The sequence below is a fragment of the Phoenix dactylifera genome, chromosome 9 (genome assembly GCF_009389715.1).
Source record: "Phoenix dactylifera cultivar Barhee BC4 chromosome 9, palm_55x_up_171113_PBpolish2nd_filt_p, whole genome shotgun sequence".
Taxonomy (NCBI): domain Eukaryota; kingdom Viridiplantae; phylum Streptophyta; class Magnoliopsida; order Arecales; family Arecaceae; genus Phoenix; species Phoenix dactylifera.
The window spans coordinates 20,929,785-20,956,720 of NC_052400.1; the positions used below are offsets into that span (position 1 = coordinate 20,929,785).

Sequence of the window (26,936 nt, forward strand, 5' to 3'; positions counted from 1 at the left end):
GATCGAATTACCTCACGATAAGAATCATCAAACTCTCTGCAAGATGTTGCCATTATCATCCAACGGCAAAAAAATCTTTTAGGAGTTCAACTTTCGTACTTAACTAGCTCTCAACATGTTAGGTCTAAAAGCCTTCGGATCGACATCCCGATGGAATGAAACTAACATCACCTTTAATCTAGGTCATGGTAAGTGAAAAAAAATAGAGAGAATGTAACAAATATTTTCAAACTAAGATATCGAAATCTTAGCCAATACAATAAATTCGAGATTAAAAACTTTATTTAAACATTAATTTTAAAAGTTATTAAATAAACAATTATTTAACAAAGTAAAAAATAAGTAAAAACTATTGGCTTAAATAACCATACCTTACCAATTGATATCTCAAATTTTACCTATTTATATCCGTCCATAGATGCAAGCATGCAAACATAAACTGAGATTTCGGCCAAGATAAAAATCTCCTTTGATACAATAGGATTCCATGGATGCAGGCATACAACCATATGAAAATAGATAACAGTTTTCAAAATAAATACTTACCAGATGATAATCCATATTTTCGTGAGGTTGGGCTCCCGAGATTCCAACATCTTCATGATTATTTTTAAAATGTTTCTAGAACAAATAGTGCCAGTTCAAGGACACAACAATCATCTTATCAAGAGCGTAAATAAGGGACAGCGGCTTGTGCATCCCTAACATTTTCTTTCCGGTACCTCCTTTTCCTGTCATGGCAACAATAATGACAATTCCATCCGATGTATACAATTCCAACATTCCTCAGATTCCTTGATTTATGAATCTGAAACAAAAAGATAAACTTATATACTATGGTGCTGTGCTTTTAGCACTGCTCCCATGCTTCAGGAGTTCTCCCATGCTTGCTTCTTCCGCCGCACTTCGCACAGCTTCGGACCATTTTTGTTGGCAGCTCTTAATTAAATCTCCACTTTGAACAGTTCTTGAGTCCTTAGAATAAACATATTGTACAACTAGTTGTGCCACTGCTGTTCCAGCAGGGACACAAATTGTTGATATACACATGGCAAGCTATGACTCTTGCCATTCTTTGTTTTGATCAATGTCTTTGTATCTTCAATTGACCGTGACAACCAACCTCTGCAATTGCTTAAGAGGTGACATAAGCTGCGCAAAAGATGGACGTTTACTTGGTTCGCTGCACAGCCAACCAAAATTGTCAGAATCGTACAAAGTTATTTTGGATTGAGACAGGACATAGGTTTCAAAGAGTGTAGATAAAAACATAATAACTTGACTACATGTCTCTTTAGCATTCTTTGAGAAATTGTTACTAGTCCGAGATAAAATAAACACTGCTGCCATGACTGGATGAATAAGTTCACAAGCAACCGTGCACAATTCCGCCCATATCTTTATTTCATATAAAGCCACCTTTAAATGTTTGCAACCCCTAATTATCTTTTTTTCACAGTTATTAATTTTTCACAGAGAAAAGGTTTAAATAGCTCGACATAAAATTTAAGCTTACTTTGACTGCATGGAAATTAGAAGTTATGACAAATGCTTTTATCAACAAAAAAGGAAAAAAGAGGTTACAAAAAATGCTACAACATTCTTTATAAAGCAATTCTCCCTGTTTTTTAAATATGTTCTGAATAATCATCATTAGTTTTGTTTTCAAATTCTGAACCAATCACGAACACAAAAATTCTTTCAATTAACTGTCGGACCCAAAAATCCTGTACTGGAGTGTTGGTTGAGACTATTTAAATGAATATCAGTGCAAGCTCACCTTTCCCAACAATCAGTTATTATTTGTGCAACCACGGGATCAACCTCTTTTGGTATGTCAAGGCGTCTATTTTGGAACCCAACAGCTCCAACAACTTGCATTGGGTTCATTCCACTCCATGGCATACGCAAGGTAGCTAACTCCCACAGTATGACACCAAAACTATAAACATCGCACCTGAAGCAGACAGAAGAGGCAACAGATATATTAAATGCAAAAACTCGGCCTTCATGAGAAGAGAATAAAACTTAAGCTGGCTCTCCAGACTCACTTCTCATTTGATGGCTCATTTCGTAAGACCTCTGGTGCCATCCACTCTGGCTGCAGCCCAAAAAGAAATGACAATCAGAATGATGGTTCAGTATAAAATAGTGAAACCTTGGATTACGGCATTGACAGATACATATATCTGGGGAATCGATTATTTTCTTTTATTCAGATCCAAACTTCACACAGCCAAAGTCTTTTTTCTGCAGAAATGGTTTAGTTTGCATCTTGATGCAACCACATCAGGATCGAATGAACACCACAGGGCGTGGAGCAGAATCTAGTGGTTCATTCCTTGCTCCATGCTCCTGTGGAACCCATCCACCTCCTGGCGCGATATCATCAAAAAGCAAGCAAAATCCCAGAGATAAAAGATAGAGTACTAAGAACTTAGAACTTAAAGATACACGATAATACTGCCAGAAGCTAAATAGGACAGTTCCAAGAAGTCTTACTATAGTTAGAAGCTAATATGATGTACATGTATCATGAAAATAAATGAGATTTTTACCATTATATAGTGTGTCGAGCAACAATTTAATAACTAAGAGATAATAAGTATCTCTTTTATGTGCATCCTTCTTGCTGACAGCCTATATTGCCTAAGAACAAAAGTGAGCATGGAAAAGGTAGTGCATCAGTTTGAAATGTGCAAGTTCTTTGAGTCACAACAGCATTGCTGTGCAGTTTTGGCAACATATAATGCGGTAATAGTTATGTTATTTTATATTGATTTGATTTGCTATCCTCCCCAAAACCTCCCCAAGAACATGAATTTTTGTTCGACATCCAAACTGAAGGATGTTCATAGATTAAGGGAGGGAAACAGAGAGGGCAAACCCATCAAAAAGACCAGAGGTAATGAAGAAAGATTAAGAAGGTGAACAGAAGAGTATAAAAAGCATGACAAATATAAAAGCTTGAAAGACTTACTGTTCCCGCTGTTGATTTCGAAGACAAGAATGTATGATGCTTCAATCTTGACAAGCCAAAGTCACAGACCTGCAGACAAATTCAAATGCCTATGACATAGTTACCTTCTGGCTGGGAGAGAGAGCAAGAGAAGTTCAATAAAACTATCAATATACAATTAACATAGTTCATTTTAAAAAAGGAAGGTAGAACAGCCACATAACCAACTCTCCTGAAAAGCCAATCCACATGTTCTGTTATATCATCCTCGATGACCTGCTTTCACTCTGCTTTAATTTTTATCTGGACTAATATGAACAACTCCAGCGTGTCTGGGATTTTCTATCTTCAAAAGACTTGGTTACGAAATGAATCAGCTATACTAGAAAAGTTTACTCATGGCCAAGGCACCAGATATAAAAACATCCGGTTAGATTTGAACTTAGGCAGAATGTTTCTAGAACAGCCACCAAACCAATGATTAACTGTTTCACTTCTATTTCAAGTACTTTTTTATTTTAGTATCTGCTTCTTGAGTTCTAAGCCTATAGGTGAACTACTTGTAAAACTTGACGTGAGACTGAATGTTTTAGGTAGCGACCTTAAATCATTCTATCAGTCTAAAAAGCTAGCCAACCATTCTAAGGTGAGATCTATGATGTTGAAAGAAAATTAGTGATAGCTGATTTGAATAAATCAGGTAGGTTATGGCTTAAAACAGATGATTAAATTTCGAGGTCCTAACACTTTCGTTTTTTCAAAAAAATGATGACCAAACCAACCCATCGAGAAGAAGACCAGGTCTTATTTTCATCAATAATAGCTGAAGGAGAATCTGATATACTTGATATAAGAAAATGCACCATAAATCAGGTGTGAATCGACATTGCTGCTTCTGGGAAAAACTTTTACTGAATTATTTTTTACATGGAGGTAGTAAGATTCAAGAGAAGTATATGAAAAGGTCATATTTGTGTAGGAAGAATCAATCTACCCTAGTTCCACTAGATAAGGAAAGAGCATAACAAATTTCACTAGCCTGTTAGCACCTTTGATGTTGTGATAAGAGGTTCAATAAGAATTTCACCTTGATCAAAACTCAGCCCCATATTTGACACACACCTGGCATATTCAAGATTTGTCCAAAGTTCTATTGAGCTGACCAATGATTTATCACTGCAACTTTTGCCAGTACATAATATTCTTGGTACGAGAATTGAGTTCTGCAATATAATCTTTAGGAACCTTAAACCTTCGACTATTTGGTCAAATATGACCAAACAATTTGAAATTATAGAGAATGGGAGAAAGGATAGCTATATTTCTTGCAGCTAGATGTATTGAACATTAATGCAAAAGGATCTGCTCCAATATGCTCTCGCTATACAAGTAAAACAAAAGAGAAACCCATGGATCATAACTTCACATTTGGAATAAAAATTTCTCAATTTCATCTCAAACTGCATTTACAAGATAAAAAACTCAACTATATGGTGGCAAAGTTAAAATATCAATGCATTAAACCTTAGACAACCATCAATGCTTTAGAAATTATAAGCACACAAATGTTTATTCATCAACTGAACATAAAGTTTCACAACAGTACCAGCAATTCATATTGGACAATTGGCCACATTTCACAATATCAAAAGAAATGCTCACAAAACATTGGTCAGGAAAGTACCTTGACCACCCAATTTTTATCAACAAGAAGATTTGGGGACTTCAGATCCCGATGCACAATTGTTGGGTGGCTTGTGTGCAAGTAATTCATCCCTTTGGCCTGTAAGAATGACCCAGGTTCAGGTGAAAATCGAAAATAAGCTAAAACAAATCACATAAACAACAATAGAAGAGTCAAAATTGTACCACATCCAGCGCCATTTTCAATCGTCGCTTTTCATCAAGTTGAACATTGAGGCGATGCAGCAACCTATATAAACTCCCCCTGAAAAAACATTTTTGTTCAATCATTAGAATAAGATTTAGCATGTAAGTTGGATGTAAATCAACACAAATCAAGCAAGCCCGGGCAATAACAGAAGAAAAACCAATATTTGCACATGTCAACAGAAACAAGGCTTTTTGCAGGTTTTATATGGTTTTGTTTTATGTAGATACTATGCTAAAATCTTTAATCTTCAGCATGCTATTCAGAATGTTTCCAATTTGAGATAACATTTTAGAAAGTTATGTTTGGAAAGGATAGTACAGCAATATAACAAACAATTCATTCATAGCATCCATATGCATGTTCCCTTAGAAATTGTTCAGGCAACACGTCCTCTTTCATTCTTTAACAAAAAAATAGTAGCAATGCCAACAATGCCAGTAGGAATGTAAACTGAACAAACCTTGGAAGAAACTCTGTCATAATTGAGAGGTTAGGAGGACGAGTTACAGCTCCCATAAAAAGAACAACATTCGGGTGACGCAGTCTTGACATGATTTTCACCTGTACCACAATGCTGAAAGATTTTGATCGGAACATCTAAAAACAAAAGAAGACTGGAGATACCATACCTGAAATGTTACATGCAAGATGTCAAATTTTAAGTTGTCCAAAGCTTACCTCACATCTGAATTGCTCTAATGCATCACCTGACAGACCCTGGTCCAAAAATTTCTTAACAGCGACCTCCTGTAAGGCAAGGTTGACTACATTAGGAATCTAATGAGATTATCATAGCAATCAACAATTATAATTTTTTTGTAAAATAGGCAAGAAAAAACTTTTTTGTCTTCAAGCACATATTAACAGGATTATTATTTTTACTGGCAATGCCATACTATCACCAATAATGGCATCATTAATTATTGTATACCATTGCACTTACACATCAGTCACATCTAAACACCTGCACAATTTGTTAGCCCTGAAGAGGTGTCAAGGCACCTTCAGCAATGCCTCCAATCCCATCATGTATAATTGCTAACCTTCAAGGCTCTTATTTCTTACTAGCCCAAGTAATGATCCTATAAATCATCTTCAACTACTGCCTCACACTGAAAGGTTCTCCCTCTCGTATCAAGGTCTCCTTAAGGGCTGAAAATTCAAGTGCATCATGATGAGAGTAAAAAGGGGGAGTGAGGAATTAAAAGAATTTATAATTTAATTTCAGCATCCAATTCCAAGTGAAGATCAGGTGCTGGCTGTGCCGGCCCATGCCACCTGCCACGTAATGTGACAAAACTGGACCAGCATGGGGCAGATGGGTGGTGCTGAGTGTCAAGCAAATTGCCGGGCACCAGCCTGCATCAACTTTTATCAGACTTGCTGGTTCAACCCAGTTCAAAATGGCTCGACGCTGCTTACTACAATTTGTGAAGAACAAAGAAACCCCCTTCTTTTCCATTTGAAACCATTCCTGAGTTTTGGATGTGGGGAGCTGATAGGAAGGACTACACAAATCTAAGCCTCTTGTGCTTTCAATGGATCAAACTCAAAGACATAATGTTGTAAAATCAATGCAAATCTTAGTTTTAAGAGATTACTTGTTCATGCTCTAATATTCATGGTACCATGTGTTTTATCATGGATCATTGTCTATCTTTACCAATGCTTCTCGTTAAAATAATGTCAATGAGTTATTAGGATGTCACTGGTTTAAAAGATGTGTTCCACAGCACTCGGCATGCATAAATCTCTCCATTGTTAATTTCATGACACCATATTTAGTTTTGAATTATCATTTTAATACATGAAACAACTATAAACAGCATAGAGGGTGAGCCTTGGCTTGACGATAAGGTTGCTCTATTATGACCTGGAGGTCATGGGTTTAAAACATAGAAATAGCCTCTTCGCACATAAGAGTAAACCCTCTTAGACCCATGATAGCAGGAGCATAGTGCACTAGGCCACCTTTTTTAAACAACTCTAAAAAACGTCAAGAAAGGTCTAAAGTACCACACTTGGAAAAGAAAACTCCAAAGTTGCTCATGCCCACACATGTCAAATCATGCAGGTGCCACAGGCACCATGACCATAGAGCACTGGTCTGTGCCTAGCATCAGCACAATATGCAGGGGTTTGGACAATTCGGATCGGAACAGTTTAGGGATATTTTTGAAACTGAACTAAGTTAAATCGGTTTCCTAAAACTGAAACTGACATAGAACCGACCTAATACAAAAATTAGTTCAAACCAATACCGAAAAATTTGATTCAATTTATCAAGTTGGAAGAGGAAGAGAGAAGGGGGTAGAGAGAGACAGAGGAAGAGGGAGAACAGAGGTCTGGTGGCTTCAATGGTTGCAAGAGACTCGACGGTTGTGATGGTGGCGAGGCTCAGAGGCCAGCCCCACCCTTTGTTCTCTTCTCGATTCAAAGCAGAAGCTAGAGAGTTAGTGACCGTTAGGATTGGAGACCAGGAGGATGAGGTCGGCCGGCTTGGGGTAGAGATCTTTGGAGAGTGGGTGGCAAAGCTAGGGGCAAGGTGACAAGGGGAGAGGGAGAGGGTGCCACGAAGTGGAGGGAGACGGCAAAGAAGACGATGGGGAGGACATTGTTGGAGTTCTCGAGCATCATGAAGATGGTGCCGCTACCGTCATAGGCAATGCGATGAAGGACATTGGCATAACAGGTGATGTCCTTGTAGACACACTAGAAGGTGCCGAGGGCCATGGGGTATGGTGTGACGGTGTGGAGGACCTCAACACCGTCGATCCAGATGGCGGACACCTGATCCTTCTTGAGGTCAGAGGCAGAGAGCTCAAGGAGGGAACGGGTAGTCATGGGGCTAGGTGTAGTTGGCCGACATCCATAGAGTCAATTGTGTCGGTGAAGTCTTGCTAGAGGGCTACAAGGGAAGAAGTTGGATTTTGATCGGAGCAGACCAACAAGAGCGGCAGCTAGGGTTAAAGCCTTAAAGGCTATATATACACCGAGGTGTGGTCCCATCGTTGTTGCTATTTGATTGGATGACTCACAAATGTTGTGATTAAAATGGTTGAAAGGTGCTAGCTCTATTTAGTCCCACATCAACTATTTACATGATACTTGCTCCCTTTAAAGGAAAGATCCTCATGAGTCCTATTGCCGAGCTTGGTAGCTAAAGCTTGGTTTGGGTGTGACTGGTATGTCAAGCTAGCTAGCCGATTCCAAGTTAAATAGTACATATGCAAATCGGTTTAGTTTAAGTTCATTTTTTTTAACTTAAAGTGAAAACAAACGATTTATCCGATGCTAAAAAATTCCAAATGGAAACCAAACTAAATGTGGAAAAACACGATCCAAACCAAACCGAAATAATTGGTTTGGGTCGGTTTTGCAGTTTGGTCAATTTTCTTGCACACCCCTAACAGCATGGCATATAGTATTTGCCATGCCAACCCCCGGCTAGCACAAGCCCAAATGCAATACCTAAATCCTTGCTGAAGATAATAGCCATTACCAAATGTAGATGGAAACCTTCATCGACTGCATACTTGTAATTTATTCTGTAAATAGGAATGGAAGTGATAAAAACATATATCTTCAGTTCATTAGTTGAAGTTAGAAATCTTGAATGTTGCCACCTTTTTGTATGTAAGAACTACTGCACACTTGACCGGTACCACTGTATGTTTTGCATAAGAGTCTCTTCGGTAAGATTTGGATCTTTGTTTTTACTTGTATGAGGTTTGTTGGCATATAGGTGCATCATATGCACATCACATATATCAATTTTCTATTTATGAGGCCACCACATTTTTACCATAAACATCAATCCTTTTTCCAACAATTTGGGTTCAGCACATATGTGCATGCTTACTTGGTCAGCAAATTTAATTAAAATATATCTGCTGGACTAGACCATGTGACTAAATCTAATATCAGAGATCAAGGTTGATCTTTCTCTCTCTCCAAAAAAAAAAATCAACATGATATCAGTGACATTGTTGTTTCATTCACCTCACATGGAAGAAACGGTGTATCAAGTCTGCATACATAGTGATAAGTAAATAAAGTAATCTGTGGCTTTTTAAGATTCTCATGGTGTAGATAATGGATTGCAAATTTGGAATCATGAGGATTTGGAAAAACTAGTGGATTAGATTACACAGCATGAGAGCTTCAAGTTTAAATGTGGAAGAAGGTATGCATAGCATGGCAATTTGGGGAGAAAGCATAGCAATTTGGGCAGAAAACATTGCCAAAGATGCTAAAAGAGCCTTAGTAAGAAAGCTTAACGCTTCAGTGAGTTTAGAAACATCTAGAAGTGGCATGTTAAATACTTCTTCTGTCAATAAAAATGAGTATTTGTAGTATCGAGTCGGAAAAAATTAAAAGTTAATTAGGTTAAATCATTTCCTCTAGTCACCATCAGGATATAGGTGAAGTTTAGTACAAAAATACAAACCATAATATATATATATAGATAGATATATTATGTGATATTGTAAATAAAACAAAAGGAATGGTATTGCTCTCACATAAGCTGAGCAGTTGCCTTAATCTTGAAAAAAGAAGTTGCTGCTTCAGGATATGATGGTCAATTTAGACATTACAAATGATGCAGCCTATCCTCCACATCATAACATGTCACGTGCTGGGCGGTTTATATCAATTCCACTGCTTCTGATACATAAAGCACAGGAGAAAATAAAAAAGTTTCATGGTTTCTTATGACAGTTTATGGTTTGTTCATTGATGACCATTGCAAGATAGGTCCCAGTGCTTACACAGGCATAAGTCCTCACATAGGTGCACAATGAGCATATATGTGCATGTTTACGATAAATGCAGCTATCTTCCTTTGGTTGTTTTGATATCTTCAATATCTGAACAGTTCAAATTTCTAGATATCCAGTCTACTATGTAAATGAAAGAATATGGCATCAAAAATAAAGCAGTACAAGCAAGCTGTACTGCCTAGATACTACAACTCGCTAGCATAGTGAAGTCATTCCACAACTTCAGTGACTTTTGATGTCAAATATTCAGTGATTCAGAATTCACTTTCCACCACTCAGCAAACATTAGAATGCACCCAGATAGTTCTGGCTGCTAAACAACGACCTAATTCTATCTACATCTACCACAGGAGTTCCATTTTTCTTTAAAGAAGAAAAACAATTGATGTCAGAAAGCCATTCCATTCTTCCACATGTTCAACATAAGCGACACCAAGTCCAGTCTAAATGGCATGTGCCAGATAAATTATCTAAAATGATGATTAAATATAAAGAAAGATAACTTACAGTGCCATTCCAATCTGCACGATAAACCTCTCCATATGAACCTGAAATGTGAAAAGCTGTAAATAAACTATGAACGGTTATCAAGTCAGCACAAAACAAAAGAAACTACCAGTATTGATGACATAATGTGAAGCAAGCCAACCTATTTAACTTTACACAAGAAATCCAAGTTCAATATGGTTTCCCAGGCAGCTCTCTAAAGCGAACTACCCCAAAAAATATAAATTAGCATTTTACAACAACCTAATACATTGTTGCACAAAAACAGAGGAATCGAGTTCAACGAGTTAGAAAGAAATAACACACACACACACACACATATATATATATATATATATATATATATATATATATATTTGAAACAAAAAATGTGTAAAAACAACAAGAACAATGAGGTTGGAAACAAATAAAAAATGTAATTGAAAAGGCCAACTAGAGTTACAAAAGTGAATTGACAAGATGTAATTCCCTTGGACATGTTGTGGTTGGTGCACATCAAACCCTTTCATGGCACACACAGCCCACCTGTGCATGACATGTGGGACCCACCTACTTTCAACAATCATTGAGCAATCAAGTATAAGACAGTCGGTCACACAGAGATGCGGGTAGGGGAGGGGAGAGAGGCATCAGGGGTCTGCATTTCCCACATCTGGGAGAAAACATTAGATCATGTAAGATATAGGACAAGATTGGTTCCAGAATTAATTATATGTAGAAAAGATTTCCATGTTTAGTAAAAAGAGCCTTGATTAATTTGGAAACAAGAAGCACAAACAACTTATAATTCATCAACAATGTAAATAAGCACTTGATTTTCTTCCATTAATGTGCAAACCACAAATGAATTTTTGGTTTTTTTCAGACAAATGTACTCACTATATATACCATGATGAAGGATTGTCAAAAGTCAATTTGGCCTTATGTAATACTATCTATACTAATTACACCTAGATTTTCAGGATAACTTAATGTGAATTCTTCATCTCTATCAGAGATTTAAATTCAGTTCATGCGGCTGCATATGCACCCTCATATACAGATGTGGCTTAGTGACCACTCCACATTGGAGTTGAGATGCATAGGGTGCCCATTAGGCACCTACCTAGGCCTAAGTGGCTCATATATGCAGTGCAGACGTATATTGATTTTGATAATGGTCAATGATAAGTCACTTCCAACAAGAAAGGGTGTCGATCAGTTAAATACTACATGTCTTGCTTATTAGCTAGTCTTTAAACTTACCTACAAGGAATGCATCTTTATTGTTAGTCTTTTGATTTTATCCTTGGTAATTTATAAATTTGTTTGTTGGGTTAGTGAATTTAAAATTTGAGCATAGTTTTTAACTTTTTAGAGGATTAGTTTTTTTATGTTAGCATGTTATACTATTAGGCTCTCCAATAAGTTCAGAAGTATACGCTTAAATTTTCTTATTTTATGATTTTTTTTTATTTGTTTATTTCTCATATTTCATGTATTTTTATCTATTTTATGAGTTTTATTTATTTTTAAATATTTTCCAAAATATCAATTGCATAGATGCCTACATATACCTGCATACTGCATATGCTCTATGCAGTCCCTTGACCGCTTGCATGCCGTGGCCACTTTTTTAAACCTTGAAATCTATTATACCTTAACAGAATCATACAAGCAATATTTATAGCTTTGAAGCGTAGAATTTTAGTCATTCTAAAATCTGGACAATTAAATAAAGCACGAACTTCTGGCTGACTTGCCAAGAATTAAAACTGCTATAAAAAAACTTCTTTTCATGTGTCAAATGGTGAAGAATAGAATAAAAAAATTATCACAACCGGACGTTCTATGCATTCCGAAAAATTTGTCATGAATCACAAACTTAGAAATGACTCTTTATCCAGTAATCCATCAACAAGACTAGATATCTAAAGTTTTATGCACAGATACGCATTGAGGACTTTGGTTGAAGATTCACCTGCAGATTAAAGGAAAAGACAAATTCAGTATATTGCATTTTACAAATTTCAGATGGCAGCCTAGACATTAACCTTATTGGGTGAATATGGAGCATCCGATATGGAAACATGTGGTTGGGGGGGGGGAGGGGGTGACAAACTCTGACTACTGAATAAATGTATTATAAAGTTTCAAATATGATCCAAGTTTAGTATAATATCACAAAAATGATTTTTTTGAGTCAAATTGCAAGTTTACTTTCTCATTTAACCAACATTGAACATAAAAACTAAGCCTCATGCCATCTTTCTGAACTCAGATTAAAGATCAAGCAATATCCATTAAAGTCTACAAAAGGTTTACTACTGGCTATTAACCTGGCATTGGTCTTCTGATTTGGTGCCAAAGTCCTGGCCAAGGCATCCAGAGAGTCCTACTGGCACATGGTGAAATCTTGCTTTTGTGATTAATACAATACAACATTTCCAACTAGAGACAAAAAAGAGAACAAAGTCTCTATCTGTTGCATTTGAAATATAGGTGAGCAGTTTCACCAGTTAAAAACATACTGGAAGTAAAAAAGAAAGGCAATCGTCATCTAAATGTATGTGCAAAATTAAGAATGACTCTTTAAATGGTCTTAGCATCTAAGAAAGCAGCAGAAAATATAATAAGCCACACCTTACTTAGTGTACACAATCTGAAAACAATGACTTTGAACTTTATGCTTACCCAGACCAATTCGCTCCCCGATCTGGAGATCTTCCCATGGTATCTCCCATTCAGCAACACCATCAAGTATTGGTTTGATCCTCTCACTCTCAGGACCACTTAATATGTGCTGATCAGTGTTATCCATTCCAAAAAGTTTGACCATAGCTAAACTCTCTTGACAACCTTTAGAAGGAATGTTCCACTGTGTGTCTGTATTGTGTATGATTCTTCCTGCATCTTCCTGAGAGCATTGTTTACCAGCTGCCAGTTTTAGGTTACTTGCACACTTTGTTTGGCTTGAGTCAGCTTCATATGGTGCAGAAGATAAATTAATTTGTTTCTGGCATGAAACTACAGGTACAACTGCAGTGTCAGGAACCGGACCAGTGCATTTAGCCCAAGAATCATCTATGGTACTTACATTAGCCTGAGTATCATTTACCAACAACCATTCATTGGCTGCTGCACAAGGTGAAGATGCGCCACTACTAATGGGATTGGCAACGATATTAGAGTTTTTGCCTTGCTTATGGGTAATTTCGTCAACAAAACAATGCTGCCTTCTTTTGTCATCAGAATGCCTTGAAGATTCTGCTTCCAAATAGTGTGCAAGAGAAGGCTGGAAGTGTGAAATCAAATTTACCTCAGGCAATTGATCTTCTTTTGCCCCCTCTGTTCTCGCCATGCAAATGCTCTTCCCAAGGTCCTTTTGTTCCACATGATCCTGTGAAGAATTTAGATCAGAAAACAAATCTGGGGGTGGTGATGCACCACTCTCCAACAGAACAGCATGCAATTTCTGTGCAAACTCTGGGTTCCTTGCTGCAGTGACTACATATTTGGAAAGATCATTAACTTTCATTTGCTGAGCAGGTGATACGACTTCTCTAGTTCCTAAAGCGTCTGCTTGAGATCTAAGCTTCCCGAATTCATTTTTGGATATTTCACTTTGATTATGTTGAGGAACATTAACACAAACATCTTCTGATGAAGAACCAACTCTTGATTTCTCTTCTGGCTGTAAACCAACATGCCCTGAAACAGAGTTGTTATCATAAGAAGTTGCTTCTGACATATTGTTTTTCTTCTCAAACTGACAGCTAACTTTATCAAGGGCCAAGCGTAAGTCTTTGCAAGTCTGTTCAATAGCATCAGAGCTAAGTAGAAAGTTTCCAGAGGTTTGAAGATAAACACTGGGATTCTCCACAGGAATTAATGTACCTGGAGCTCCCATAAGATCAACAATATATTCCCTGTCATGAATGAACATGAGGTCAGTCACCCTATTAATTAGGCTCATGTTGCACCAGTATATTCACTACAATGTAAAAAATTTATACGAATGTAAAATTTTTACTGGAAACAGCAAAATTATGATTCAAAAAAAAAGGACAGATTGTCAAAGACAAGAAAGATGTTTCAGCTGGCTAATACTAAACTACATTTCTTAAGAAAGTAAAATAATCATTAAAATGTAAACAAAAGGAGTGCACTAATTATTTTTAACCTTATCTTGCAGTGAGTGTAAGGGGATGAGGAATAGTGTAAAACAAAACTATCATCATTATCATCATCATCCCAGCATTCTTTGAATTAAAAGGGATTCAGGAAGCCAAGTCGAAGTTGAGGAAGCTCCATTGAAGGTTATAAAACTCAAATACAGGAAAACAAACAGAAGGAAAATCTTATGCATCCAGTCTTGTTTTAGTAACCACCACACTAGACCAACCCCCAGCAATCCAAAAAATAGTTCTCTGAAATTCAAACATAATATGCTCCTGCAGAACCAAGCCCCGATATGAGATATCTTCCTTAGAATGGTCACAAAAACTCCAAGCAAATAAACAGGATCCACATCTATAGATATGCACATTTGATTATAAATGAAATCCAAGATCCAGGTCTTGGGTCTCAAATGAGTTCTGGTGAAAGAAAAGCAGGGTCAAGCATCTCATCCTCCTAGTAAAAGTGTACACAATCATCGGCAACTTACTTTCCTAGTGCCAATATTCATTAGGAGGATCCAGCCAGAAGTAGTGATTAATTGCAATAATTCTTACATCAACCATGGCACGTAAGCCCTTAAATCATCTTTACTCACAGGTGAAAACCCTCAAAAGACTAGAAGCAATATAGCAATTTGATCACAAATCATGATTGCCACTAGGAAAAAGATGGCAGAAAATGATACCCAAAATGGATGTGGGATGCAAGTATCAGGAAAAGTTTGTAAAGCAGAAAACAAGTTATGCATATAATGCGAAACATACAAGATACTCCAGGGAAACTACAGAGGAACTGGCTAGTCATGCTCTCCCTATTTTTTATTAATTATCTACTTATCTTTCCCATTAGTTTATTTAAGGTATTTTTTTTAGATCATTCCTCATCTTGGAAATAAAATCAGATTTGTTTCCCTGGCAAATACCAGAAAATAATAACTCGCACTATTAATTATGCTTTGAATATCTTACGACAACGAGTTTCTTTAATCTGAAACCATCCAATCCCTCTCTGAGCTAGCTAAGGCAAGCATGGACTTGTTCGTTTTGTCTGTTTATGTCTGTATAGTGACTAGCAAGCACTACTCCCCCCACTTTCTCTCCTTTCTCTAGTAATCTCTGAAAAAAGCACCAAAACCACAAGCAAGTCTTTAAAGGCTTAGAAATAGTTCCACCAATACAATCTATCAACAACAACAATCTAATCATAGACTAAAAATTTCCCCTTTCTTCCCTTAAACCTAATCTTGATTTCATAACAATTAATCCCTCGCACAATTTCTTTCCAAGGTTCCTTAACATTGTTCGTTAGCTATCTTGAAAATTCAAGATATTATATGTAAAATTCAAAACTACATGACTAACAACTTGAATACAATCTGGTTACTGAATAGTTGATTAATCTTGAAAATCTATCCCAAAATCCACCTCAACCATTGTATACATGGAAGGAAACTCCTCAGCATTATATCCTTTCCTATTTCTCAGACATGATGTTGTCTGCTACTATTCTTTCTCAAGCACTTTCTATTTTCATTTTAGTAGTCAGATATTTCAGCAATGGTGTCAAAATATTAAGGTCCTTATTACAAAGAAGTAACTTCAAATTCTTTAGTAATTACTATCCACCTCAATCACTGTATACATTGAAGGAAACTCCACTGGGTTATAGCCTTTCCTATTTCTCAGACATGATGTTGTCTGCTGTTATTCCTTCCCAAGCACTTTCTATTTTCATTTTACTAGTAAGATATTTCAGCAGTGGTGTCAAAATATTAAGGTCCTACTTACAAAGAAGTAACTTCAAATTCTATACTAATTACCTGCATCCTGCCTAAAATAACTAGTGGAATAGTAAGTCTCAGAAATCATCACTCACGTCAGAAGTCCATGTGAAAGTATAGCACAAAAGAAAGCAATAGCACTCAAGGATTTAATATTTAGTTTGTATAGGTAAGGTACTGGTATTAGTATACCCCTCGATTCGGGTACCAGTATGTCCCTCAATACCAGTTTGTATGGACAAATGGTACATCACCTCTGGCACCTAAGAGGTGTACTATGTATGCATCAGTACAACACCACACAATACCAACCCAGGAAGGTACAAACTTGGGTAACTGTATGGTACTTCAACCTGTGACTCAACTAATTCTAGTACAAGTATAAGTATAAAAAATAATGGGTAGGGAAGAGGATAAGCAAGTCACCTGTCATGATCAATTTTAATCAAGTTAACAGCTCCTTCATCACTGCCAGTGTAATAGCTTCCTTTCACCAGCTTACAAGCCAGATTTATCTTATCGGCTAGTACCTGGCATAGAAAATGTGATCATTCTTTACCTTTTTTGCTGCAGCAGTATCAGAATTAACATAATGCAAAAAAGAAAAGTTAACTAGCAGGATTTTTTGTTTAACGCATAGATTAATTTGTTTGCTGAAAGGAATATGCAGCACTTCATGTCTGCATGTACAATGATCTGTGATGCAAATGGTTAGAAAACTTTTAACCAGAGAAACCTAGAGAAATATCTTAAAGGTCGGTCGAGAGAACGAAGGTGTGAGGAGAAAAGCAATTACACGCAATAGTGAAATGCTTATGACCGCTAAGTTATATAATAGTCATAAACATCTTAAACATAGTACAGTAGGGCTGAAACCAGATTAGATACGGATCGGATGCCAGCATATCCATATCCAAATTTGTTTTATTTGACGTATACGGATATGGATATTAGTTAAATGCAAAAATTCATATCCATATTTGTTTTAAACGAATATGGATACAAATCGGATACTGGAAGTATGGATATAAATCAGATAATTAAACTTTAAAACCATAGAATCAAGGATATTACTAAGTGGATGGTAAATCAAATTAATAACATGTTAGTGTGGTTATATATTTTCATTAAAAGTTTATGGTGCTATATAAAATTAAATAGAGTTACAAATAGAATCAGATATTCGGATATGGATCGGGTGCTCATCCATCCATATCCATATCCATCAACTTTCACCCCTATAGTGTATTGACGATCATAGGTGCAGGTGAAATATTGATTAACAAAGATATCTTATTCCCTATTTTTGTGTAAAAAGCCGTAACATTTTAACATGACAATGTCGTATCATTTGACATTATCTCTGCCCAATTACCAATAGATGAAAACATTTTATGATCAAGATGATAGCACATAGCTATTATCTTATTCTAAGTTCTAAGATACTATAAAATCATCGTATCAACACTGTCTACACAATAGAAATAAAAGGAAGAGTGCTTACAAATGAATCTGTCAGTATGTAATTGAATTTAGAAAAGGGGTGATAGTTTAAAACTAGTTTTTTGACAAAATACAAAAATATATAGGCTATAGCATACCTATAATTTTTACAGCTAACTAACACATTCCATATTAAAGTTTGATCACCTAAAAATTCTCAAGATTCGTTCCGCAGACAGACAGCCTTTTAGAATTTGTTTAGTTATATGAAAAGTGGATCTAGAATTCACCTAACCAAGTAAGTTAATTCCCATAACCCAGTTACAACACAGTCTCCTACTATTAAAATGTAACTTAGTTATTTCATCATTAAAAAAAGGCTCACTTCACAAAATTGAGAGCGACCATGTATATAGGCTTTTGTTTTGCAGTAAAAATTTCTCTCTTTCTCTGCTAAGAAGTATAAAGATCAAGTATCAATGTTACCATCCCCAAGATGATAGCACGTTCTTTTGAGGACACTGCTCAAACCAGTCTTACTTTTTTTGTTTCAGAGATGGACACTGTTATACTTGTACCTTTGACACAATATAATAGCGATCCATACCAACAAAAACTTGATTTTGGTTCAATAGGCTCCAACCTGTGCTAAACAATTTGAACTTTTTATCCACATTGTTAGCAGAGCAAAAGAAGTTCCTGATCAAATTGACAAGTAGTCTTTTTATACAGAGAACATTGATGTAGGAGAGGCTAGATTCCCTCAAATCAACAGACCCAATCCATTGTAATCTCAACAAATTGAAACAAACAAACATAAAATTCCATGAATTTATGCTTGATGGAAATATTTATTCATGACTTACAAGTGTCATATTACAAACCTTGGTCAAAAATTCCATCCTTTATGAGTAAAACATCAATTATATGTTTTAAGCTTACTTAAGGCCTAATCTTGTTCCAAGTTCCCATGTTTCTTGTTAGGCAGATTAATTGTTTGAGTTACAAAATTATCGGCATTTCTTCATGTAGTTCTACGTTAGGATTAGAAGTCACTAGGGTTTTTCTTAATTGAGAATCTATATAAGCCAACATGAGAAAGGTTGTAGGCAGATTTTCGAAAAGAAAACTATAAGTTATTTTCTTATTGTTTGGACTTCATACGCAATTCCATTCTTCCTCTACATCTTCTAGACATTTCCTCCGTCATCTTCACTACATGCTCTTCATGTTCAATGCTGCACCAGCAGAGTCTGACATCGAGTTAATAGCCAGATGTTAAAAGTTCACAAAAATACAATATATCATCTCTGATCTATAAAGCTGGTCACATATAGATGGCATGAGCTCTGCTGGTTCAAGTTAAAAAAGAGAAAACACAAAAACATTATATGGTTTACAAAATCATCAAAGTATGGCATCTAATAAAAAGGTGCTGGATTTTTCACCTTTCCCACCAAAACCTTCAACTGCTCATATTTTGTATAAATTCAAAAAAAAAAATCGTAATAATGATGAAAAAGTCAAAATTAACAAGCAATCATGATTTATAGACTACCGGTATAACAAAATAACCTAGTTGCTTCACTACAAAATTACAAATTGGCATGTTAATTCAACATGCTATTAAATCATCTAGTAACAAATGTAAAGTGATGCGAATTTGTGGTTAACTAAAACATTCAATGATGCGATATCATGAATACAAGCAATATAGTAGTAAATGATCATAACTGTACTATAAATGATCATAACTGATTAAGCCAAAGTTATATATGCAACATGAACCAAAGATGCATGTATAAATATAATAGCTTGCCATATTGATGTTAATCAGAGTTAAGTAAATCTAGTGCAAATGTGCAAACTAAAAATGTGGCATTATCAACCTTAAAGAGCAAGGCCCTGTGACGTGACAATCCAACTTCAACTGAACCAAGAAGAAGAACACTAGCATTCGAAGAAGTCCGCAATTCATAGCTCTTGATAGTCCACCTTCTTAGCAAACCCTCAGCATCGCCAACTGGGCCGCCCATTCTGTCAACAACAAGGTCAGCAATCTTTTGTATTAATCCACTAGCAATTGGATCATGTTCTTCATATTTGCTTTCCAAAGCAATAGAGACTGCTCTTCTCTCAAGTTGCTGAAGTTCAGGATCTACAGATCGATTCACCAAAACCACCTCATAATCAATGTTATCTGTAATTGACGTTGCTTGAAGATCAACCAATGCAGGCATCTTATCTCGTAAGTTGGGATTTGAGATCACTCCATATGCATCATAAAACCCATCAGTCAACTTCTCATCGTAGTTTACAACATTGTAAGTCTGCAGCAGAACATATACCACTTAACATCTAACACAAGCATGAACCAATACCAGAATTAGCTACAGTTCTATGTATTGAGTAACATAAACAAAGAACAAGATGAAGAAGATGAACATATTGTAAACTTTGGTTGAATAACAAGATAACTTGATCTCAAAGTTGTAGCAAGCCAAAGCCAAAGGAATAAATTAAAAAAAAAACAAAAAAGAACAAAAGTATCAATAAAATACAGAAAAATAACTACAGAATTAACACTGCTGCTCCATGTTGTAAGTATGGTGCTTCAAAACATAAGTATTTACACCTTTTTTTGTTATGCTCCAAACTTTAGGAACTTAAAAATAATGTCTAATCCAGTTTGATAAAATCCACATCATGTTTTACAAAACAAGTATATTAATAGTATCTTTGGATCATACAAAAACAAGCTTTAGGTACATATGGTGCATAAGTAGCACACTCCATGTTGCACGGTATGGTGCTTCAAAACATAAGCATGTACACCTTTTTTGTCATGCTCCAAACTTTACGAACTTAAAAATAATGTCTAATCCAGTTCTGATAAAATCCATGTCATGTTTTACAAAACAAATATATTTAAAGTATCCTTGGATCATACAAAAACAAGCTTTAGGTACATATGGTGCATAAGTAGCAGAGGGCCAGAAAGCAATGCATGAAACCCACCAGTACTCATTATCAGCATGCTTCACTTGCACAATGGATGCAGTACCAGGAGTTAGGTATTTGGATGACTCTAACCTGTATCACCAATAAAGAATGTGCAGATGATGCAGTGAGTTGCTGGCCAGCCACGGCATACTGAGTAAAAATATATAGATTGGCCTGCTCAATGGAATTTGATGCAAACACTTTGCTTTGGACATGCTGTCTTCCCCAGACCAACCTAACCATGTATAATGCATTAGTGGGAGTGTGTGCCAAGGGGTGGGGGTGCAGTTCATGATGAGCAAATACTTAAATATGCAAGAAGGACAAGAGACAAGAAATTGAGGGAAGGAGAGAGAGAGAAAGGATCAAAGAGAAATTTGACAGCAGGCATGCAAAGGTAAGAGAGACAGGGATGACTTAAATAGAGAAAAACCTATTTTAGGTTTAAAAAAAGAAAGAAAACAAAACTTCATAACAATGTCAACTACATCAAAGTAGCACTGAAGCAGAACAAATTTGTTGGTCTTCAAAAATATAGAAATCACAGATGGCACAGCCTTCATAATCTTCAACTTTGGGTGGAAACCAGTTCTGGGAACTTATTTCCCACTTCCAAATGCCTCCGAACTTTCTCTTGCTCCAACCCCAGATATAGCAGGTGTGGATCGATCTTCTTTTGACAATGGTGACTTTTCAATAGAAATATGAGTCAATGTTTACATATGGTGATTGTATTCTCCCATCAATACAATACAAACAAAATATCCGAAATAACAAAGCTTTTAAAGTTATAGGACACCGCAAAACTCCATACAAAGAACCATAACTGCCTCATTAATGTCACGGACGCAAAAAAGATTTATTTTCTATGATAGAGGATTAATAAACAAGAACCGAGCAAACAATAAATCTTTGAAGATTTGGTCATGGATTGGAATCAAAAAAGCCAGCCAATGACTTTCAAAATCAAACTAAAGGCCACTTCTTGAATTCCAGTTCGTCACTATCTACTATTTCAAATTGTAACTAATTAAAGAAACAAAAGGAATGTAAACCATCCAAAACTGTTGATCAAGACTGATATGAGGACATGATTATAAGTTAGTCATCCAATCCGTCCATATATAGATCAAGAAAAACCTAAAATCAAATAAAACAAGATCAAGATTCAAGACTCACGCAGTACCGACGAGAGAGGAACTCCATGGGGCTCTCATCTCCTGCACGGCTGCCGCCGCCTCCAGGCACGACCAAGCACCCCAAACTCATCCTCTTCGCGGCCTTGATCTGCACCGAGTCCGGATCCTCGAGACCATCCGGATCCGACGCGCTGATAGCCAGCGCGAGCTGCACCTGGTACTCCTCCTCGAAGAGACTGAAATCACCCCCGGCCGCCGCGGCCGCCGGCGGGCCATCGCATCGCGGCCCGATCCCCCTGGGCTCCGCCGCTTCTTGAACGCTCCTCCTGGACGAGGACGAGGACGAGGACGGCGGCGCGGAGACGGGGGAGGGGGAGGACGACGAGGAGGACGCCGGCGCGGAGATGAGGCATGCGGAGGACGACGAGGAGGACGGGGCGGTTCTTGGATCACCGCCGAGCCGGTGCTGGTGATCGAGGCCGGCGCCGCCTCCTCCTCCGCCGCCTCCCCCGATGTGGAGTTTTCTCAGGAGGTGCTTCATCCTCGACATCGACCATCAGATCCGAAGCCCTTCCCCTCGATCGACCTCTTTCGCGGTCTCTCTTACTACTATATTCCCTTATTTTATTACCTTTCCCCCTATCTCTCTCTCTCTCGGTGCGGGATATCGTAATTGGCGTCGTGGTGCTTCGGCTCCATTTATCTAATTCCGGAATCAAATAAAGGAAAGATTCGCGGATTCGCTACCGTTAGCAGTCGGAGGTCCCTTGTAATTCCCGGTTTCCTGCCAGCTTTCGGACTCCAAGGATAAAGGCAAAATAAGATGGGGAGAAGTAGAATGTAAGGAGGAGTATTGGTTTATTGGAATTTGCCGTTGACGAGCGAGGTGACGTGGAAGTAAGCCGCACGTCAGTCGCAGCCCGTCCACCCAATTGGGGTTTACCGTTTGAACGGAGGTGGTGGTGGGGTCGGCGGAGCAGATGAAAAATCGTGCGATGGTTGGCCGATTGCCAAATCTTTATATTTTTTTCCTGCAGGTAAGCCACGAGTGCAGCCATGGAAGCGGATAAAAGTGATAAACTTCTGCAAGAGGAGCTTTCACCACACAGGAACCGGATTAGAAATCGACCTGGTCTGGTCCGATTCGAAATTATATGAGCGGGTTCAGAAAATAGACCCATTTGACACGTTTGGGTATCATGGGACCAGCATTCGCAGCCTCTACCAAGCACGTGCATGGTGACTGCAACTTGTGATGGGCTGCAAGAGAACCCGATTGAGCTTTCACCGCACTTGAACCGGATCAGAAATCGACCCGGTCTAGTCCGATTCGAAATTATATGAGCGGCTTCAGAAAATAGACCCATTTGACCCATTTGGGTATCATGCGACCAGCGTTCGCAGCCTCTATCAAGCACGTGCATGGTGACTGCGACTTGTCATGGTGGTGGAACAAGAGAGGTGCAGCCATGTAAGCGGATAAAGTGAAAAACTTCTGCAAGAAAACCCGATCGAGCTTTTGCCACACTCGAACCGGATCAGAAATTGACCCGCTCTGGTTCGATCCGAAATTATATGAGCTGGTTCAGAAAATAGACCCTTTTGACACGTTTGGGTATCATGCCAGCCGCGTTCGCAGCCTCTGCCAAGCACGTGTACGGTGGAACAAGAAGCACTAGACCTGCACACACGTGCAAGCAAGAGCCGCCTATGCGTGACGTGCGCCATTCACGCGGACCATGCTTGCTAAGTGGAGAAGCATGTGGTCCACGTTAGTGAGCAATTGTTTATTCCATTAGGAGCTATCAGTGACGGTTGAAAAAGCCATTCCCGGTATCCATAACCATAGTCTCCTCTCCCTTCCCTTTTTTTTTTCTTTCTTTCTAATCAGAGTAGTTTCTCTTAACCATTTGTAGCGAGTAGATCTCATCCCCTTGATATTTTTAGCAAAGGCATTTTCAATGTGATACTCTACCCATTTCTCCATGCTTGTATATGCTATGCTGATCTTTTTCTACTAGAATTGGATATGTTTTTAATATCAAATAAATAGTATCATTTTGCAAGGAGAGAATGATGGAAAGTCAAGATTCGTATGGACATGTGCAAAAAATGGCTAAGCTCCTGCCAAAAAATAATGTTATAAATTGCCCGAGTTTTCAAAGCAAATTCAACTCATTATATGTGAGGTTGTTTAGAAAGCAGGATATTGAGTAAATTCGATCAAAATGCAAGATTTTTGTCTAGACGGCTAGATCATTTTTTGATGCTCTTCTAATACACTCGCCAATATGATACAATCAATGTCTTTATTATTACTACGTTGGCATATATGATTTGATATATTCTAACATATCATCTGACATGGTATTAGATAGAACCAAAACGAAAAAGATTTCTCCAATCCACTTTCAAATTTTATTTTTTTTTAGTATTAATTATTGAAATTGATATTGTAACATAAAAGTTAATCATTTAATTTATTATGTTAACTCAGATTTCAAGCAATATATATTTATTTTTTCCCATTTTTCCAAATTTCCATTTTACTTGAGATATTTTGAAATTTAATCCTTCTCATTATGTGCCACCCTTGAGATTAGTCCAAGATTAGTGGTAGCAATCAATGAGTTTGGTTTGGGCTGATTTCATATAGCTTAGCCCATAGAGCTCGACTCGAATTCGATCCAACCCCACAACATGTCAGGAATGCTCGACTCAAACCTCGACCCTCAGCCAACCCATCAATCCACAACCAACTTGTTGACCCATCTAAATCCTAGTTCAATTAATTTTCAGTTTTATATTAAATAGGCAAACCATTTTTGTATAGCAAGATCCGCCGTACTGGTATCAGTTGGCTACCGGTAGCAGCCCGGACCGAAACATACTGGTCTTATATCGGTCCTGTACCGGTCTCATACCGGTTCTCCAACGATAAGCTACCGGTACCGAATTCTACGCTGATCCGGTACCGGTCCCAGACCGGACCCGTACATATCGGGCCGTAGCGGTCGGTACGGCGGACCATGTGAAAAGACTTTTCCATAAAACGTGGGAATCATATTCCCATGGAAATACAACTTTTCCGTCTTTCTCCTTTAAAAATTCTAACCAAACAAAATGCATCTCATTACTTTTCTGTTGACCACACTTTTTTTTCTTCTTTTTCTATGAACCAAACGAACCCTAGGACTCGAACAAAAAATTGGATTGGGTTGGGATCACTCATGACCCAATCCAATCCAATCCATTTGCATCCCTATCTATAACCCAATATAGGTTGGGGGGAGGGGGGTGGGGGCTCCAATTTGGACTCAACCCAAACCAAGAACTCAATGTGTCGAGTTAGGTGGATTGGTTTCAAGTCGGATAAAATGGGTTAGCTAGGATTGCCGCCCCTGGCTAGGATCTCTGTAATTTAAAACATTGTCCAAAATATAGGTCGGGTCCAGTGCAGATGAGGGTCCTCTCTTGCTCATTGTTGAATCGAACCACAAACCTCCCATATATTGTACAGTGTCCCAAGACTAGCAGGACTCCTGCTTGTACATGGATAAACTCGTGCTCAATACACCAAGCTCCTAACTCTCTCGATCATAAACAACCTAAGATTGGCTACTGGCCTACTTTTGTCCCTGGTTTTTGTCTTCATCATGCCATATCTTTCCTTCCAACGACCTTGCATAACCATCTATTTGTCGCCATCATTGCTCTCACTTTTCTTCGTTCCATTTTGTTGAATCCCCAATGTCAAGCCATTCTCCATAATCATGGGAAATTGTTTATTCTAAAAATTTATCTCATGACAAAAGCGGGGTGGTGCAAGTCATGCCTCATGCCTCCAAGATTCCAACCAAGAGATGGAAATATTCCAAAATAAGATTACTTCATTTGTTTTCACCTATATATTATTATGTATATAGCATTATACTACAATATAATATAATGTAATATGCTATACAGTAGTTCTCCCACAAAATATTATAAATATAATAACCAAATACAATTGGGTATGCTATAATAATTCCTAATTGTATTACTATTGTCATATAAGAACATGACCATAATAATATCATATTGATTATAATACACAATTAATAGTTATTTTATTACTTTAAATTAATATTACAATATTTTTAACATGATATAGTATTGTACTATAATATCATGTTATAATATTAAATTTTATTAACATAGTAATACTAATATTACCATAAATTTGCTTTATTTGTATAATAATATGTACAAAATACACATATTGATATAGCAAAATAATATCATAATATGATTGTTTGATATCAACATATAATTTAACACATTAGTATGATATCACTATATAATATCTTTTATGTTCATCGAATAATATAATATATCTGATACTATAATATATATTATAATATAATATATATTATTAATATTGAATTTTTAAAAAATGAAATTATCATATAAAATAGGTTGTAACAGGTCGGGAGCAGCTTTGTTATTTCAGAAAAATCTGATAGTTTGTTGTTATTTTCAGTTTGTTCTAAAATTTTTTACCACAAAAGCATAAATTACACCTAGCACAGCTACGACATCAAGCATATTTTTTCCTAGTCTTATTTTTCCAATAGTACTCCTACCAAACTCCACCGAAGAATTTTCCCGGTTCAAACCATGAGGAACTTTGACCACCGCTCCAACAATCGAGCCGGTATGAGCGGATTAGTGTTTGTGAACTTTGACTGGCGCTCCAGAAACCAGGTGCAAGCAGTTGAATTGTTTATTTTTATTTTATTTCTTTCTCTCCTTTTCCTTTGTTCAGTCACCTTCCTTGCGACGATCAAAACCTCTCTTCGACGCCATGGCCTCTTCTCTACGCTGCCGTCTCACAGGACGTAATAGAGGTGAAGGACAGTGTAATGACCCTTAAGAAGGAGAAGGAGAAGAAGAAGAAGAAGAAGAAGAAGAAGGATTCTCCTCCCCGAAGGCTTGCAAAACAGGCCAGAGATCTGACTTTATGATAAAAAAGTGAGTACATAGGCACACTGAGTCTGCATCACTGAATGTGGAAAGCTCTTATTGCTTAGGCTTACAGCTCCATGACCAATGGTGTGAAATTAGACTGACCTCCGATAAGTTGAAGCAAAGAATGATTGATTAGATCTATTTGTACTTGAGTGAGTTTTAGCCATCCATACTGTTCTCCAGTGCAAACTGCAACCAGAATAAATCAAAGAAGCCCTGCTTTAAAACTGTACCTGCTCCTCAATCTCAGCACAGA

At 37.3% G+C, this 26,936-nt stretch overlaps 1 protein-coding gene across 5 annotated transcripts; it reads right to left on the minus strand.

Annotated features, from left to right (window-relative positions):
* Positions 1-562: 562 nt before the first annotated feature.
* Positions 563-22,488, minus strand: LOC103709593 (probable serine/threonine-protein kinase SIS8). 5 transcript variants are annotated; one of them, XM_039130431.1, is made up of 14 exons: positions 21,711-21,886; positions 20,622-20,766; positions 19,418-19,858; positions 16,512-16,615; positions 12,818-14,052; positions 10,145-10,200; positions 5,532-5,600; positions 5,314-5,414; positions 4,829-4,907; positions 4,644-4,742; positions 2,981-3,049; positions 2,052-2,101; positions 1,781-1,957; positions 563-1,183 (listed from the first exon to the last, which is right to left on the minus strand). In XM_039130431.1, exons 1-14 carry the CDS (start codon positions 21,746-21,748, stop codon positions 1,102-1,104), a joined length of 2,745 nt encoding a protein of 914 aa, XP_038986359.1. In that variant the 5' UTR covers positions 21,749-21,886; the 3' UTR covers positions 563-1,101. The 5 variants fall into 5 exon arrangements, 4 of the variants coding, with proteins under 4 accessions (XP_038986359.1, XP_038986360.1, XP_038986358.1 ...); XM_039130432.1 differs by lacking the exon at positions 20,622-20,766 and adding an exon at positions 20,547-20,621 and having other exon boundaries at positions 21,711-21,842; XM_039130430.1 differs by lacking the exon at positions 20,622-20,766 and having other exon boundaries at positions 21,711-22,484.
* Positions 22,489-26,936: the final 4,448 nt, after the last annotated feature.

What these genes read in the sequence shown, in the direction of transcription:
- LOC103709593 (XM_039130430.1), bottom strand. Translation starts at nt 22,220, where the DNA reads ATGTCGAGGATGAAGCACCTCCTGAGAAAACTCCACATCGGGGGAGGC. An exon ending in TCCTCTCTCGTCGGTACTGC is followed by an intron (nt 19,859 to 21,710) that starts GTGAGTCTTGAA and finishes GTTCTGCTGCAG; the next exon opens with ACTTACAATGTTGTAAACTA. An exon ending in AATGAGCCATCAAATGAGAA is followed by an intron (nt 1,958 to 2,051) that starts GTGAGTCTGGAG and finishes TGTCTGCTTCAG; the next exon opens with GTGCGATGTTTATAGTTTTG.